Source organism: Platalea leucorodia (assembly GCF_965183815.1).
Source record: "Platalea leucorodia genome assembly, chromosome: 5".
NCBI lineage: Eukaryota > Metazoa > Chordata > Aves > Pelecaniformes > Threskiornithidae > Platalea > Platalea leucorodia.
In genome coordinates, this window is record NC_138827.1 from 74134853 (window position 1) to 74153926 (window position 19074).

At 42.2% G+C, this 19074-nt stretch overlaps 1 protein-coding gene across 1 annotated transcript; it reads right to left on the reverse strand.

Annotated features, from left to right (window-relative positions):
• Window positions 1–301: 301 nt before the first annotated feature.
• Window positions 302–11562, reverse strand: CD28 (CD28 molecule). Its single transcript, XM_082311852.1, has 4 exons — window positions 11442–11562; window positions 4691–5044; window positions 4294–4412; window positions 302–1329 (listed from the first exon to the last, which is right to left on the reverse strand). Exons 1-4 carry the CDS (start codon window positions 11494–11496, stop codon window positions 1189–1191), a joined length of 669 nt encoding a protein of 222 aa, XP_082167978.1. The 5' UTR covers window positions 11497–11562; the 3' UTR covers window positions 302–1188.
• Between the last annotated feature and the right edge of the window lie 7512 nt (window positions 11563–19074).

Below are 19074 nucleotides of genomic sequence, written 5' to 3' on the forward strand. Positions count from 1 at the left end.
AAGAACATCTTTAGATAGAAAAGTAACCTCCAGTCAATACAAAGTTCATTGAAGTGTCCAGAGCAGTCCCTGCAGGCAGCTGAGCACTTGCAGGTCCAGTTCACAATGGTGGGAACAAAGGACCCTCTCACACCCCAAAAACTGGGTGCTTATGGGAAAAAAATTCAAGTGATCTTTAGTTGCTCATAACTGGACCCAGATTTTCGAAAGGGCTCTGGTACAACCTAGGTGCCAGAAGATGTGCATGAATTTTGAGGAGGACTCAGCAGAATGCCTTTTGGATAGAAACAAAAATGAAAGTAAAGCTCTCCTCAAAATCTGATTTCTGTGTCTTCTAATGCTTCCCATATGACTTTGTGTTCCCTCGCTGTAGGAGGGAAACAAAATAGAAATGGGGTTCTTCATGACGACAACAGATCTTTCTTCCTCTCCTGCTTGTCTTGATTTTGTCTTCAGGTTGATTACTTTCTCACTCTGTGGAGTTGCTCGCTCATGACTTCAAATGGCCTTATGAACATTTACAGTGTCCAAACTAAGGATTCACATGTTGAAGGTTCAGTAGTTTTCTACCAGCTTGATTTGTCCTGGTGGCCCATTTGTGCCATAGCCTAATGGCTTGGATGCCTTCTGGCTGACTTTTCCCTCTTTCTTTCAAGCATGTGTTTTGAACTTCAAACTGTGCCCTGGTCTTGTAGGGAATAAAAGTTTTGTTGTTTTTTTTTTTTTTTTACATTTTGCCGTATTTAACAGGAACAAGGGTTTCTGAGGATTAGACACACAGGAAAGGAAATTAAGGGTTAAATCTAAGGCAGCAGTTATTGGGAAAGGTCAGAAGTTCTGGCTCTCCCAACAGCTGAGCAAAACCACAAGTGTTAGGAGGAGGCCAGCTCTGAGGTCTGATGCCATCTTTCTGTCTTACCCACTGACAACCCTCAATACAAGTTGTATCTCATTTTCAGCCGTCATGGAGAACAATCCTTTTTTACTTTTCCCCCCTCTTTTTATGTTTGTTTGTTTTTTCTTTTAGTATATTATATCAGAGTTTAGCCAATACTTGCTGTGGTGTAGGTATCCATGATAAATAACGACAAACATGATGAGAAAATGAGAGGCTGTCCTTTCACGTCCAAGAGCAAGTGACTGCTGAGGAGCACACGAGGCTACTGGTGGGCCAGCTGGTGGGTATCATCACGGCTGCCAGGACCGATATGCAGTGTAGTCTCGTGTTGGCGCATAGGATGGGTAACCCTTGTTCTTCTGGTGTGGTGGATGCCGGGGAGTCATGTTCATGTAGTCACTCTGATGGAATATATTCTTTTTGGATTTTTGCTGTGGGAGAAGGGGGAAGAGAAGTGTGAAAACATTTCTGCAATTAGTCTGTCCTGCCTGGTGTGAACATCTGAAAAGGGAGAAGCAGAAAGGGAACAGGGATCCTTTGAGCAGAGGGGGTTTGACTGTTAATAAGACCTGAGACAATTTAATAATGGGTTTGATTAATTTTTCTTTCTTTGAATTAACAAATCATCTCACCCAACTCTCATATTAACTGCTGACAGTTCTGGCCCTAGGTCCTGGTTCAGGGAAGCAGACATATTTATAAGGCAGCCTCAGGTTTAAATACATTTACAGAAGAATTAGAACACATGTTCTCATAAAATAATCTATGGAATTTGCCCAACCTGAATGTAAATCTCCAGCTTATCTGCTGAGAAATTTACAGTGTTAGTTCTCCAGGTAAAGGAAGGCTGCAAACCAAGGATACAAACTGATGCCTCTGACCATCAATTCTCAGCTGTGGAATGACTCAGCAGAAGCAATGCAGTCTGAGCAGTGAAGGCTGTCCTCATTTATTGGGAGGAAAAAATAAATTAGCTTAACTCAAACAGAATAAGAGCAGAAAAAATCAGCCCAGGCTATGTGTATCATGGTTAGCCTACCATTTACAGCAGTAGCACACAATGTATATGTTGTTCTGGGCGCTCCTTCAAGGGGCAAAAGAATCAGAGCTGATGTTAATCTTTTATCTGTCTCACTATCCGGGCCTCAAAAATCCCATTTCCACTGTTGAATTCCTGCCTTATAATGCCCCTGTGAGACAAAGGAGGCATCATCTCTTTCCGAAATAAGAGTAACAGAAGACAGGTGAAATCATTTGCCTATAGTCACAGAGGAAGTTTGTAGCTACAGCAGCACTTGAACCTCTAACTGCTGCAGGCTGTGCACAAGGTTGGTGTTTTTGCGTAGCTTAAGGCTTTATTGATCAGGGGCTAGGTAAAGTGCTTCCATGCTTGTTCCTTAATACTGATCATACCTTCTTTTGCAATCTCCTTTTTGCTGAAATTTCCTTCCTATGTGCATAAATATTTACATACACTGCAATATACTTGTGATGCTGTGGAATTGGAGGAGGTTTGTGTTAGAAAATCTGATTGCTGAATTATGCTGTACATGCAGAGTGGAGCAGTTGTTAGTTACATTTTAAGCTTTTTTTGTATTAATGTTATATATATGCAAGGTGTTGAATGCAAGTTACATGCTGCTTAAGCCATGCAATGCAGTCGATGCGTGTAAATCATTAGATACAAAAGCTTTACCTGTATGTGTTCATCTCCATAATACAGGAATTTTAATTGACTTAAGAGGTAATTTTGCATGGGAGAAAGATGTTTTGCTAGCATGAGTGAATGCCGGACTGTTACATGATCAAAGACTGTTACTTTTGGAGAGGAAAGCTGTTTTCCTCCAGGGAAGGCAGAACTGTATGAAAACAGACAAATCTTTAGCTGCTTTCAGGAACTCAAGCGAAACAAGCTTGCCGTGGCTGTCAAGTATCATATTTTAAGGCCTTTGTTTTACAATTCACAATGTTTTCTATGCAGCTGTATTTACATTCAGCAACACTCTAAATACATCCACACTCAAAGTACATATTATCAGGAGAATACCACCAGCAGCTATAACAGCAGGTAAAAACTGATGCAGCAAACAGCGCACATCACAATGCAGCCTTGTCACTCTTGCTGGGGGCAGACATGTTAGTAGCAAAGTGCGTAGCCATTAGGTACCAAACAAATATAGCAAAGAGAAAATGGTTCAGATGATTGTAAATGATGGATTTGAAGCTACAATATCTCATCAGGGCACAGCCACTGTAGAACAGCACTGTAACACCAGCAGCTGTTTGCTGTAATCCTCTCAGCTCTCCTAGGAGTCAGCCTCTACAATACGGCACAAAGAATGACCACTTAACCTACCTTTGCATTTTCCTATGGCAGTGCCCCATTTGATTGTTTTCCATTAGAAATAACCATATATTGAGCAAGTGTATTTTTGTGAAACACTTAACAGATCTCAAGCTTCAGCTAGCAGTGAGAGTGGCTTTCTGTATACATGCAACATTTAACCTGTCAGGCACTCTGGGCCCTTTATACAGGCTACCTTGTAACATGTTGAAAATCGCTATGTAATGACAAAGATACAGGGGAAAGGCAGAGTGCAAGGAACCAAGCTCTCTACGGTCGTTGTTTAAGTCTTTCCCACGTGGAGTAAGTAGTGTAAATCAGCTCTGGGAGATCACGATTCTAAGACTTGTCTAGGATGATGTCCTTCTGCTGCCTTTGCATCACGCCTCGCTCTCTCTTTACTCCGGCAGGCAGAACTGGATGTGACCTGGGCCAGCCAACTCTCCAGAGAGATTAGAAAGCAAAAATACTGAGCCCTAAGGCTGTCTCAGATTTCTTAGGGTTAATGTACAGAGGCAGACGAGGGACTACTGTGATCCCGGTGCTCTTCTTCCCCTGCAGTCAAGCTGCCAGCAATAGTGGGTACTCGGGGGAATTGCTGGATAGGCACAAGACATCAGTGCAGGTGTTCTTAGGCCAACTGAGGGTTCCCTAAAGATTGTTTTACTGTAGGTGAGCTCCTTCTGTCAAGTATAGTCTCAAAGGGTTTTGCCAGGAATGCTTGTAGTGCTAGATTTCCCTGACAGGGACAATTGGCAGAGCCAGAGACAGTGTTCCAGTATTGCTGGTGTACAGGGTACTGCCAACACTATGGCATTACTATTTGCTTTAGGACTCTACTGCAGAGGCCTAACTGCCCACCTGGAGACGATCTGGTGTTTCAACTCTTTTGGGGCATGGCATGGGTGTACATATGTAGCTGGGATGAAGAAGCACTGTGATCCTGAAGTGAGGGGTATCAGTGAGTTTGTGGTAAACATGGCAAGCATAGCCTGAGAAATGAACTAGGGACAAAGAGCATACACAGCAAAGAAAAATAGTCGTTTCTTACCCAGTAGTTAATAAAAACCGCGGTTATTAGCATACTGTAGAAAGCAAGAACTCCAGTCACTGCCACCATAGTCCACAAAGGAATTGCAGACTGAGGCTCTTGTGTTTGGATGGGTGTCTCTTTAAGGAAAAGAACAAAGAAAACTTTTAAGTACATGAAAGCAAAAACCTCCATCTCTGCTTATTTACTCCTTGTTCCAATGTGTCATTTGTATTAATCATCATTTTAAGATGTCTTCTTCAGGACATCAGAAGCAGGAATGTAGTTTTACCAGGCAACCCAACTTTTTTTTTTTTTTTTTTTTTTTTTTTCTTTTTAAGGAAACAGACTGCCTCAAGCGATCATGTAGGGAGCGTGTATAGGGAGGATACTGGCCTACAGAGATTTCCCAGCTTACCTTTCACATGAATGACGGTCCCATTGCTCTTCTCATTGTAGACATATGGAGGTGGATACATGGCCTCGATTTTGCAGAAGTAGATGTCAGTTTGGCTGGCGCTCATGTTCCAAAGATTGAAGATTACTTTGTCTTTATCATGAATTCCCTGGCAGTTGAATTCTTTATTTGAATTACTGCTAATTTTGGTCGTGTTCCATGAAATAAAGCAAACTTCAACTGCACTGTCTGTTCCTTTGTGCAGCGAAGCTCGAAATTCCTTCCCTGTTCCATTGTATGTGTAGTTGCAGACTAGAGTTGCACTTTTGTTAGCTACAGTGAGCAAAGGACGCTGAGACACTAAAATCTTGTTTTCTGGAAGGGAGAGAGGGGAGGGGAGAAAGTGAGAAAAACACTTGTTTATAAAATACAGTATGAGACTTCAGAACCACACATCCTCCCCTGCAGCTCTTCTCCATATCTCCTCTCCCCTGCTGACACTCCCTACTAGGGACTACGTAACCACCAAGCTGCAGAAGCGGTTTCTCACAGGAGCTCTTGTTGCAGCAATCCTCCTCTATATAAATAATTACATAGTCACTAAGGGAGACGGTGAGGTCAAGAGTGTTCTTCTTCAGAGTCAGAACACTAGTACAGAAAGTGGCCCATGCAATTAAGATTTAATGTCGGGGCTCAGAAGGCTACTCTATGTGTGTGTGTGTGGTGTGTATATATATATATTTATATATATATATATATATATATAAGGCCACCTTCGTCTATCCTTTCCATAGCAAGCAGTTTCCCAGGGGACATTATGGAGTGAAAATACTGTGTTAAATGCTTAGTTTAGCAGTCAGATAAGAGAATATTATTTATACATTTGCTTTTTAATCCAAGGACAGACTTGAAGAGTTTGCAGGTGGAATTTGCTGAACCATTTCAGGGGTTTGGACCTTGGACAATGAGCACAAAAACCACGAACTGCTATTATTTTAATGTGAAATAAGTCATTTCTCTAGCTAGCAGCTGTAGTAGATTCTTAATGTCTCAAAGGACTTAGGAGCTGACTAATTTGACACTGCATTGGCACTTAGCACTTGAATGGCTTGCAAAAAACCATGTCACATGAAGGTATAATTCAATTTGAATTGACCGGACTGATACATAAACAGGAAATGTTTTCTGACATGTAGACCTCTGTGCTACCATCTGCCAAACAATGAAACACTGCAAGGACTATGCAGAAAGACAACTTCTTCCAAGAAAAATCATCCTGTACAAATGAGGCCCTACTTTTCAAATGATGACCTGTAAGTAAGAGGAAGGGAGATTTGGCTTTTAAGCTAGGAACCTGCCAGAACTAAGGACAGCCCTTCTGTGTGTGTGTATATGACTGCGTAAGTCTTCATGCAAGCTCAACTCATATGACGTATTAGTAGCCTTTTATAGATCCTTGAGAATTGCTGTGGTTGTGAGAATGATAGTCGTATCTCTTGTCCTCAGAATCTGCTGCAAAACCTATATTCTTTCTACTTAATCCATGTGACGAGACTTAAAAAAGGCTAGTAAGGGAAATGGAGTGGGAAGGAGGCCAGATCCAGAATGCCCAGCAAACAAATATTTCACCGTCTTTCTTTAACAATATTTAGAACCAAGTAGCTACATTTAGCGTGTTCACACCTGCACAAGAAGATGGAGTACCCCAGCCTCTTGAGTAGGATACTCCTTTGGGATGAACATGATCCAGGGAGTAAAGTAAACACAAAGAGATGCATGAGATGGCCAGTACTAGTGGTAGGGTGTGAGCAGTAAAAACAACCCACAGCTAGCAGGTTCTCCAGTTGCCAGCCCAACCCATGAAACTGCTGAAGTTGTTCATTTTCTCACTGAAAGTCTTGTTTACTAGCCCTTTCTTCTCATGAGAGCAGGAAGACATAAGACAGGGAATGCTCTACTGCCTCATCTTTAGCAAAGAAAGATTCTAGTCCATCCTCCTTGTGTCTCTTTGTTCAATAGAGTTAGTGTGGGGGCGGGGAGCAGAGCTCGTCACAGCTCTGAAATCCCATGTTTGCAGGGAACCCAAGCACTGTGAAACTTTTTGTTTTGATGAAGGATGAGCATTTCCAGGCTTTCCAGCAGAGAGAGACATGAATCTTGGAATCCTGGAACTGAGCGGCAGATTAATAACAGACAAGGCAGGTTTCTACTCGAGGTGCTGCCTGTGGTGAATTTTCATCGAAATGAAGACATTTCAGCAAAACATTTCAGTTTCATCGAATCAGCATTTTCCGACAAAAGCTCTCGCATAGGCTTATAAGGCATTCTAGTAAGGGGTGAGGTTTGGATTCCACCCCTTTAGACAAGGTAGTTGATCATATTTTTGTTGGCCAGAAAATTGATCTTTGGCCTAAGTGGCAATGTGCAAGTCTGCAGTAGAATTGTTCTACCTTTAGCACAGCAGAATTCTACACCTCTCACTTGAGGCAGAGTTATTCTGATTTACACTGCAGTAGTGCCCACCACTACAACCCTGATTGTCACAGGGACTGAATACACCTCCAGAAGAGACCTCTTTTGTCTCAGACTTCACAACCAAAATAGGCATCCCGGAACAGACACTTGCAGAAGCATTACACTTCAGAAAAATGCTTGCCTTGTTTTTCACTGCAAGTACTTACAGAAAGCTAATGGATGTTTATTGCTCAGTCTGATCAGATTTTTGCTGTGGCCAGAGGAAAGACAAAGAACACTGAAAATCTCATCACTGAGGGACCACCTTCAAATGTTATTTAGACTCATCTGCAGACCCCAATGACTTACGCCCACCTTCTGCTGTTGTCAGCTAATCTGGATTCCTGATGTTTAGTACATAGCTTCGTGCCTTGAGCTCCACTATTTAACTACAGCTTTGGACTATTTATGTCCCTGCTATGATATTGTGCTAATTGGCAACCAGTTTCTTTTGATACACCCACCTAAAAAAATAAGTTCCTTCAACTTATTTCCGCCTCTTGGATTTATGGTCCAGTCTGTTGGCCTTGGCATGCATGCTGGGTGTTGATAACCCAGCCCCATGCTCCTGCTGTTGGGATGGAGGGTAGCTGAGCAGTGGGAAAAAGTTCATTTGTGGATCATTAAACAAAGACTGCTCCTACATGATTTAAACTAAGCACCCAAATCCATTTTCACAAAGCGGCTCTACTAGTTCAAATCTGATTTGATTGAGCGAGATCTTTTCTTTTTCATTTATAGGAACTAATTAGCACCACATGAATTGGTTGGGCTGCAATGCCAGCAGGAGCAAGGCAGGCTTACCCCACAGGCATGTTAGACAGGCCCTGCTCTCATCTTCCTCCTCTGGGCTTGGATTTTTTTTGAATTGAAGAAAGTCAATCATGCCAAAATGCCTATTAGTTTCACAGGGAAAACAGAGTAAGGCCAAACATCCCTTACTTCACTTGTGATCTGAATAGGATTTGATGATATTCTTAGTAGGATCTGGACCATTCTGAGCAAACATGGGCTGAGGCTGCTTTTGCCTTCACAGAGACAGTTTTTCTCGTAAGTGTTGCTTTGAGTTTGTTAAAATGGTGAAACTCTGAAACATTTAGTATGTGTTTCCATTAGTGTATGCTTTCCCCTAAATAGGGTTATGATTGCCATTTCCAGAGCTGTGTTCAGTCATGCTGCATAGTAATAAATATCTATATCTTGGCCAAGAAAATGGCAGTTATGAAAAATCTTTGTCTACAGTTTCAAAAAGCTGTGCAGTCTAAAAATGTAAAATCATTTAAGTCAGTGTGCACAGGCTACAAGCTTTCTCAGGATCTTAGAATTTATATGCAATGATGTGTAAGATCTCTAAATGTTTGTTAAGCTTTTTTATACCTTATTTGTCATGCTAGACATTTATTATAATCACATGTGAGGTTTTTTTGCATCATGAAAAAAATGTCATCCATATAGAATATCCGTAAAATACTGACTCTCTAATCATGGAGCCCTGATGCAAGCAAAACTTCATTGAAGTTTTTTTCTTTCTTTCTTATTTGCCAAGAAAGTGAAATAGAGATGACAAAGTATGGAAAATAACTATTTTGAGGTTTTTTTTCCAGAACTTTCCATGAATCATCATCAGCTATTGGAAAAAATATTCTGCTAAAAATATTTTGTACTCTCCTTTCTTTCTTTTCCATGCCAGTTGACTTCAAGGAGCTATCTGCCAGAGCAAGGAATCTGGGATAAGTTGGGATATCTATAAGCATAGTAAAGAAATGGCCCAATTAAGTCCCTGGGGGGACAGGGAAAAACCTGAAAGGAGTTCATTTAATTCACAAACAGAAAGGCACGCAGCTATGTCATAAACAAAGCTATTCCATTTTTGCTGCTGCTGCTCTGTTGTTCAATTACCTTTACTCTTCTTTCCCAGGTACAAGGGCCTTTCTCTTTTATTTTGGTTTTAGGTCACCCAGCTGTGTGTATAATGTGCAGCTGGAGGGATCTGCCCCTTCTAGCTGTTATAGACTTGCTTTCTGCTAATCTTTCCTACTTTGGTGCAAGTACTGCAGGAAACATAGTACTACATAAAGCCCAGGTGACACTCTTGCTTTAATCAAACCCAGGGTGAGCACAGGGGGTTTTCTTGTCAGTTTGTGATGTTTTGTTTTGTTTTTTTTTTTTTAAACAAGAATTTGTTGATGTCATCCTAATCTCGGCTAACCTTGCCTCATACATCTTCTGCATTCTGGTAACCTTAGTGGGTTAGAGGTTGATTTTGACACCCAGAGACCATAAGCCAGAAGGTTATGCGGGTAGTATAAAGATGAGGTCATTTGTGGTACACTGCAGTGGGAACCCACTTACATTACTTATTTCACAAAATACACAGGACAGGCAACTTGATCTAGCTGCCTCTCTGACAGACCATAGCGAGGTAATTATTTAGCCAACAAAAAGCAGAGGAGGACAAACGTTGTAAACGTTAGTGTTTCTGCAAAAGGGAAATGAACAAACTGATCTTTTAAGTCCCTTTCCATGATTCAAACTCAACCTGCAGCACTCACTGATACAGTCAAACAACAACAGAACAGGACAAATTCTGTTGTCTTCCCCAAAACAAAATACCTGAGGCCTATAATACACTTTGTGGCTTGAGGAAGCCCTGCAGAGTTCTGACCTGCCTTAATGTTTTCCATGTACTAAGGATCAATCATCTTGATTGAAATGAAGGAAGGGTGGAGAAAAGATATGGGAAAAAGATGAGAGCCCTGAGAAGCAAGTGACCACCTGTGCTTCTCTTTAAGCAGTTGAACAGTCTCAGTGGAGCTATCGGAGAAACTCAAGTTCTTTACGCAAAGCAAGTATATAAATGTCTATAGAGTCATGGCATAACCCCTGTGTCTGATAACCACACGCTATATTTTATTTTGTTGCAATTCAAAAGAGTTGCTTAAAAGCTGTTCACACCTCATGGAAATGTTTTTAAAACTGTTAACCCACTGCTGATACTTATCCCCTCCTGGAATCAGTGTCTTCTCTGATAACCCAGGGGCCCGCTGTGGAAATAATTATGATATTGCAAACACAGTATTATAAACATGGCAAAAGGACAGGGAAGAAAAAGCCTATAATCTCTTAAAGAAATGTAGATCATGGTGTCATGAAAATTACAATGCCTTCACTGAGGAAAAGAATTCTAGAAAAATAAGGCAGAAATAAGGAAAAAATAGATTCAATTGTATCTCTCATATTAAAAAAAGGAACTCTTTAAAGATGTTCTATATGTGAAAAGTTTTGTACTGGAAAACAGATTTTTGTTACTCTCTGTAACTTCTTCCCTGTAAAATACAAAACACTGACATTTGGAGAAGACCCAATAACAACAGTTCACAGGCCAGCGGTTTGAAAAATTGTCTGTCTCAAGATTATCCTAGCAAAAGCCATCATCCCTTGCCTTGCTTTGCATTTTGATGTACCCCATGGAAAGACGTGTTAACTCTGAACATACGAACACTGCATCAGCAAGACAACACCAAGAAAAAATACCCTCAGCCACAACAACTGAAGATTCAGAAAGATTCACTAAGACTCAGGATTTCAAAATCAGAAATAAACATTTCTTGTTGCTGAAGATTTTTTCAGAAAGAAGCTAGGTATCTAGTAAGTATCAAACTACTAAACAATGCAAAAATCAGAAACTCCGCAGTTCCCATCCTCCCATCTTTGAGCTCAGTAAGCAACTCTACTTTTGGTCCTTTTATTTGCTGGTTCTGTGAGGATGTGGGTGGGCTCAGCTCTGCAGCCCATCACACCGAGCCGGGCCATGGTGGGACCTGGAGGTTCACGCAGGAGACTTGGGGGTGGTGGAGAGCCTGCTCCAAGAGAGGCACTGGCACCAGGTCTGCTCAGCCCCCCTGCCCCCCAAGAGAAGGCACTTGTGAGCAAAATTTGTAAAGCCCAGGGGGAAGGTGAAATAACCCCCCCTCTATCTATGCATGCAATTATCAAATGCATCCAAAAAGAAGTCAAATTAAAGGAAAGGTCTTGGGTCTTATTTTGGAGGGATACTTGTGGCAGGAAAAAAATCAGCCTCTTCGTTATATCAAGTTGATCCATGTGAAGTCTTAGCAGCATGCTCTGTCTCTCCCCTTTCATCGAAACACAGAATAATTTGTGCAAAATTAATTCAAAGCTATACTACTATTCTCCCCCCGATGATCAAAGTGAGGAAAAATAATGGAAAGAATTGAAATGTGGGGGGGTTTGTTACCTGTTACATCAGCAGTGGGGATGAAGCAGAGCACCACGAGGATCCCCAGGAGCATGGTGCTAATGGTGGGCCTGACGCTTGTCCCCACCCCCTCCAGGCACTGCCACGTCTCCCAGGGCCCCGCGCCACCAGCCTTCCTTCCCTGTGGGGCCAGGCTGCACCCTCGGCTGCTCACACAACTTCTCTCCTCCTCCCTCCGCAGCACATGATACACAGCCAAGTGAAACCACTGTAATGGCAATGCTTGAACAGGAAGTTAAATTGTTTGATGACTTTAGCCTTAGGAAGTTGCCTCTGCAAAGCTCAGTAACGCCTAAAAGGTAGTGGAAGCCCACCTTTCAAAATAGGGACTCCTGTCCCTGTATTGCAAGATGCGTGCTTGTGTTCAGGGCTCTGCAGGGTTGCTCCTATCAGGGAGAAATGGGCTTCCCTAGAGGTGCAGCGCTGTTTCTTTTCCAAGAGTACATACAGACGTACGCTGTTCCTATCATCATGGTAGAAGCAAACAACAGTTTCCAAGTTGCTGGTGGCCAAACCTGGCCCCTCAGGAAGTTGTGTGCTCAGGAAACTCCATTTCTCCTCCCTCCTAGGAGCAGAAACCTTCCTCCCTTGGCCTGCTGGCTTGCTTCTGCCTGCCTTCCCAGCCCCTGGGGATGCTGACATATTTCGGTAGTAGATGATCTAGGTTTGTTCATTTTCATTTTTCTGCATCTGCTTGCCTAAATGCAGACCAGACAGTGCAAGAAACGGTGATCTGGTATACCTTCCCTTTTTGAAAAAAATCCCAGGTTATAAAGGAGCACAACTGTAATCCAACTGACATCTAAATAAAGGCAGCATACAGCAAGTGCACTTCTCAATTAGTGCTTTCACTAGAGGTCTTCTTATTTAAAGTTTTTCTCTTCGACTCATGTGGTAAATACTCACTCTTCTTTGCCCTGCAAGCTCAATGTCACCTCTCCCCTTGAAACAGCAGGATTGTGAGAGCCAGTTAATGGCATTTATAACTGTGAGCAACTCTGGCTATTAACTATTTACTTTTGTCCACCAAAATAGAAATATTTAACTGTATCAATGCCCATCATTATCTGTGATTTATTTGAGAGAAAAGGGGAAGTGTTTAGCAGGAAGACTTTCAAGAAAATTGGGCTGTTTGTTGTAGAAAGGGATGAAGAGCCGTGGACTGTTCTTCATTTCCCCTTAGTATCTGAGGTCTTTAGGCCATGTTTTATCAGAAATTACATATGCAATCTGAGAGAAGCTTAGCTGGTATATCCATTTGCAGTCTAGGAATTTTAACAATATTCTTTTGTTTTGTAATCGGTGTAAATTGCCTGCAATACTGAAAGTTTTGGAATTTCCCTGTACTTAAAAAATAAAAAAAGAGAAAAAAGTCAGATTCTCTCTTTCTTAGCCCACTTTTGTGGTTTCTAGATAAATATCCTGAAACCTTTTTTGAGTCATATGAGTGTACCTGCAGTTATCAATGAAATAGTCTCAGCTTAACTTGAAGTGAGAATCCCCCAACAAAGTTACAAAATTCAGTATCTTTTTGCTGAGCTGCCACGTCTTGGAGATGAAAACCACTGTTGTCACACCTTCTGGCTCAGGTAACTGAACCTACACAACCTTTATCGAGCCTGCTGCATGCTTCTGCATCCTGGCTGTCAGATTCTTTCTGTATTTGGGATATGGACTGGAAATGCTCAGAGAGTACATTCTCCCCTCATCACAGAATTAGCAGAGTATATTGCAGAGAGCGAGCTACTGCCATTCATTTCACTGGCATATGTTGGCAAAGGGGCGCCATTCAGATGGAAACCTGACTGTGGAAACAGTTGTGTAGGAAGAGACTCTGCTCTAGGAATACCACTAACAAAAACCAAGAGGGAACAGTGTGCGCTCTCTTCAGTGTGGCAGTGGACCCATTTATTCCCTTCCATCCTTTCTACCCTTGCATGCAGGAAGGCCCTACAGAGGGATCTGGACAGGCTGGATCAATGGGCTGAGGCCAATTGTATGAGGTTCAACAAGGCTGAGTGCCAGATCCTGCACTTGGGTCACAACAACCCCATGCAATGCTACAGGCTTGGGGAAGGGTGGCTGGAGAGCTGCCTGGTACAAAAGGACCTGGGGGTGTTGGTCAACAGCCTGCTGAATGTGAGCTGGCAGTGTGCCCAGGTGGCCAAGAAGGCCAATAGCACCCTGGCTTGTGTCAGGAATAGTGTGGCCAGCAGGACCAGGGAAGTGATTGTCCCCCTGTACTTGGCACTGGTGAGGCTGCACCTTGACTGCTGTGTTGAGTTTTGGGCCCCTCCCTACAAGAAGGACATCGAGGTGCTGGAGTGTGTCCAAAGAAGGGCAACAAAGCTGGTGAAGGGTCTAGAGCACAAGTCTTATGAGGAGAAGCTGGGGAAGCTGGGGTTGTTTAGTTTGGAGAAAAGGAGGCTGAGGGGAGACCTTATCGCTCTTTACAGCTACCCGAAAGGAGGTTGTAGCGAGGTGGGGGGTTGGTCTCTTCTCCCAAGTAACAAGCGATAGGATGAGAGGAAACGCCCTCAAGCTGCACCAAGGGAGGTTTAGATTGGATACTAGGAAAAAATTCTTCACCAAAAGGGTTGTCAGGCACTGGAACAGGCTGCCCAGGGAAGTGGTGGAGTCCTCATCCCTGGAGGTATTTAAAAGACATGTAGATGTGGTGCTTAAGAAGGACATGGTTTACTGGTGGACTTGGCAGTGCTAGGTTAATGGTTGGACTTGATGATCTTAAAGGTATTTTCCAACCTAAACAATTCTATGATTCCATGATCCTTGTTGCTCCTCATGTGCCTCTCCCATGGTGAGGACAGACCAAGGCACTGATTGCAAACAGGGACTGGACTGGTGGAATAGAAGAGAGGGAAGAGGGGCCACTGAGAAATCGTCCACTGTGGTCCTAGAGACCAAGCTGTATCATTTCTCTCTGTGCTGAAAAACAGTGGTACCAGTGTTGTCCTTTTCAGAGACTCTGGTCCTTCAGTCATGATTTTAGTTCTGCCTAATGGTTTCCTCTTTGGTCCCTGGAGTAAGGAAGGGGATTTTTTTTCCCCAAAATAGCTCTTGGCTCATCTGCACTTCCTGGTTTTCTAGGATTTTAAAAGGGCACAAATCATCATTGTGTTCCGAAGGGTATGGCTCCTTTCCTTCCCCGAATTGCAGCCCTTGCTCTAATTTAAACAGTTAATTTCTGATCACTTAGATACTTGACTTTGTCACTTCACATATGTGATCTTTTTCTGTTGCCAAAGTCGTCATGAGGGTAGGGGTAGAAGATATTATAGCTTTCAGCGAGCCATCTTGCACTTAGGGCAAACCACATAAAAGTTTATCTAGGAAAAAAAAATGAAAACGTCCCCTGATATGCCCTCACTCTTAATTTTTCATTATTCTCCCACCTCTCTAAGTATCTCTCCTTCTATACCCTGAGCATTACCCAAGGGTGTTCTGCAGTAGCATTAATTCGGGCACTGTTCATTCCTATTCTTACCCCATTTTGCATTCAGATTTCAGTCTGTTAAGTCTGTCTGTACACTGGCAGACAGGCTCTGCTTGCTGTCACAGTGATGGAAATCTAGACTAACATTATAGTTTCAGTGGAGCTAGAGCTGTGAGAGCACTGAAAGAGCTAAAAATGCAATTTGGCCATGTTTGGGAAAAAGAAGGTTTCCATCCCATCACAAAATGGCTGAAATTGCAATCCAAGAGAAGTAAATGAGAAGTTTGTAAATGGGTTTTCAGGGTACACAAGAATCTAGACTATGGGCTTGGGCTTTTTGCTCATCAGCATATGTAAATAAAATAACAGTCCAGGTGTTTGATCATCGTTTTTCATGCCTACTGTTAGAAAACTAAGCACTGACAGGAGTTATGACCTGAGTTTTAGAGAAATGCTGATATGATCTAGTATGGTTTCTCAGAGGATTATCTGGATATCTTTAAAAGAGTCCCAAGACATCCCAAGCAGGCTGCCAGTTTGCCTTTATGTTAAATAATGAGGAAGTAATGACCCACATATCCTGAGCCAAGTGTTCAGCTGTTAAGAAAGAGATTCCAAATTCGTTATGATTAAACAAGTGGATAGTTTAGAAGCTAATTTTAAAATAAATGAAGTCTCCCTTCAGTTGCTGGAAGTTGTATAGTGCCATAGTTGTTCCCAGCACATACTCCTGTTCTCAGGCAAATAAAAATGTGCATGCATACTAGAAGAGTAATTGCAGCAATATACTATCATTCATTTATTCCTGAGGACTCCAGTCTAATGGGAGAACAGTAGGTCACTAAAATACCCTTTTAACTACTCTAGAAAATTAACTTTTAAGTCTCTGGACTATGCTGCAACTCCATATAAAGATTAAATTTAACAGTTGTCTGAGAGAATCTTCCTCTTTCTTCCCCGCCATGAAGAATCATAACACAGACCTTGAGCGAGTAGTCTAGGTAGGCTTTATTCTGCTTGTTCTGCATGCTTGTATGTTGTCAACTGCTAGAGTAAATGCTTTCTTTCCTACAACTGCAAATCTTAAAACATCTGTATTCTTCCATTGCTGCTGCAAATAATGATTTGTTATGAATAATGCTATGCATACTTGGTACAGATGGAAGGTTGATTCTTTCACATCTTTATTACAAGGAGAATGTGCTTTAAGTAGCTGCCATAGAGATGCAGAAGTGGGGTGACAGAAAGAGTTTAAAAAATAGTCATGTTATTTCTAACTAGGGAGACAATGAATGATCTATGTTATTCACCCCCTACTGTGTCCAGTAAGATAACCCTAAGAAATTATGTTGCATTTGTCATCTGAAGCACTGCATGAAGTTACATGTTGTTAGCTTCACTTTGCAGATGGGCAATGGAGTCACAGCGAGGTGAAGAGACATGCCCGAGGACATACCTCAGGTTAGTGGCAGAGCTAGGAACCTGTACAAGTAGCCCTGTGCTCTCCAGCTTCCAAGGTCTGACTGGCTTTCTCACGGCCTCTGTTCTATGTTGTCGTTTCCCTTACACACTCATGAATTTTCACTGGGTTGTGACTCTTTTCACATCCTTCTTTCTATGAATCCAGATGCCTTCATACCACAAATACAACCATCACACTTAGAAGGGAAAATCAATATACTCCTTTAGAGAGGATTCTAAGTTGGTTTTCCGTACCTTAAAATGTTACAACTGATGTCTGGTACATAGGAACCTTCCAGGGCCAGAGCTTAATATGACATGTCAGAGTGGAAAGGGAGCTTTCTTTTTTGGAAAGATGTGAAATTTTTTTTTCCAGCCCTCAAGATAGCAGCCCATAAATGTGTCACTAATATAGGACTAAGTGCTGCCATCAAACACGTACAAATTTGAGAGAGAGCTTGAGGGAAGCCTTCCCTATCTGGGGAAAGAAATATTTCCCTGACAGGCTGATTATTTTTAATGCCAATAGCTGGAAGTTGTTCATTCGTGTTTGTTGGGAAAGGGGCAGGAGTTCACACATGTACATTCCTGGCTCTTTTCAAGTTAAAAATCTCATCCAAGTTTCAAAGTTGTAACTGTTTCTTCTGGCTGTACATATTCCTCGTTTGGACTGTTAGAACAAGTCTCAAAGGAGGTGGATTAACAGGTACAGAAGGAATGGCTCAAAGCTGCATGATTAACTCCATCTATCACCTGCCTGTAATATGACATATGGCTGCTGCTTCATTAGAGGTCACATGTTTAGGTAGGAACACCTGAAATAAAGCCCACAGGTGAGTATGTATATGCTAAATGTTCTGCAATAAAAGAGTTTTTAGATTAAGGTTAGAGGGAGAATAATTTCTGTTAACTACACTGCCTGCTCCTTGTTTCTCTTGGGTAGAAAAAGTGAGTGAGACCCCTGCATATTACCATTGAAGCTGACAAAATAGTTCCACTTCAGCTGAGGACCTGATGCTTGGGACTGGTAGAGCTCAGAGACCCTGGAAAAATAATCCTTAGCTCTTCTCAGCCTCTGTTTTAGAGCTGCTGCCAGGCAGCTGGAGGGAGCTGGGGTAGCTCTTCCATTTCTGCAGTGAATGACAAGCTAGTAATCTTCTGTCCTTCCTAAGGAGAGGGCTATGGGAAAAGTTGGAAAATAACCAGTAAAGACATGAAGGATATGGCAACAAAGCAGTGGTGTCCTGTATATGAGGGAGTTCAGAATGCCTCATTCTTTAAGAGGGAGAGAATTTCTTTCCCTCTCCTTTATCCTGCAGAAAACAAGAGATCTAAATGAGCACTGCAGGAATATTACAAGCAATTTTAAATAAGAGGAAGCATCTTCCAAAGAACTTAAGGCCTAGAAATCTTGAGCAGACAGATTCAGAATTCAGCTCTGTGCAAAAAGACGGCTTCCAGACCTGGATGTCTACAGCTTCTCCAGAGAAGTTACATAGATCCCTAAATATCAATAACAAGGTTTCTGTCTGCTAGGGCTGTGTTTTCTTATCTGAGGGCAAGGTGGAGTGTCACAGGTCCTGCAAGGTCTGAGGGTCTGTAGAGGGCTGCGGAGGGAGGAAGGCTTTCTGGGGCTGTGCTGAACAGCAGTCGCATAGAGCGGGAGTCCAAGCCTGAGAGGTACATATCCAATATGATCTGCCTGGAGTTGGCTGGTCTGCCAACTGTACCAGCATTTCCTTTTGGAGAGAAATAATTGACCAAAATCATTGCTGCCAAAAGCAGCACGTGAACTGTATGGATAATCAGTAAACCAGAGCCCTGGGGTGAAACAAGAATGAAATCAAACTGGTGGTGTAGACACTTGAGTCACTTGGCAAACATCACCCATAGTAAGGGAATGCTGTAGCTGGGGTTTCCAGGGAATTGTCTGCATTGCCTTTATTTGTAGAGAACAATCTACATAGCCTGTATTTATGGGTAAAGCCTTAGCTAGAGAAAACACTTCCACCTCCAATGCATTCAGCGGAACTAGGACAGCCCAAGATCAGCTCAGAATACTGGGTTTTAAGGCTGTCATGATCAGGGCCATTTTTAAAAGCTTTAACTCTTTCAGTTCCTCATTGTTGTGTTACTTTTTGTCTCACCCAAGCGCTACATTTTATAAAGATGGTAGTAGTGCTATCAGCATGGTACATGTACAGTGAAGCACCATCCATTTACAGTTCTTCCCATTTACACAAACTTGGAAGGATGTATTACTCATGTTTATGAACAACTGAAACTAGAATAGAGCACTCTATACAATGAGAGGCCCTTTGAGGAAGTGTTGGAGGGGCTGCCCAGCGACCTCGCTCGTACAATAGAATATATTCTTTGAGATTACTTCATTCTGAGTAGCCTTCACAGGAAATAATTATTTTGGTAGACACTAACGCACTCTAACTTGTAGGATAAGCATTTCCAAATTACTCCTTTCCCTGAAGACAGTGGCTTCTTTACGCCTAGGCAAACCTAGCTTATGTCCAAATTCAACAACTTTCTGCCTGAGAAGTGCCCTATTCTTAGACTGTGGTGTTGCCAACACCAGCCCACAGAGTTGTTTTCTGCCAAAATACTATGAGAAACAGGCTTTTCATTGTATTTCTGCCACTTCAAAAAAAGTACTGAGTCATAGCACACTGGAAATGTTTGTGC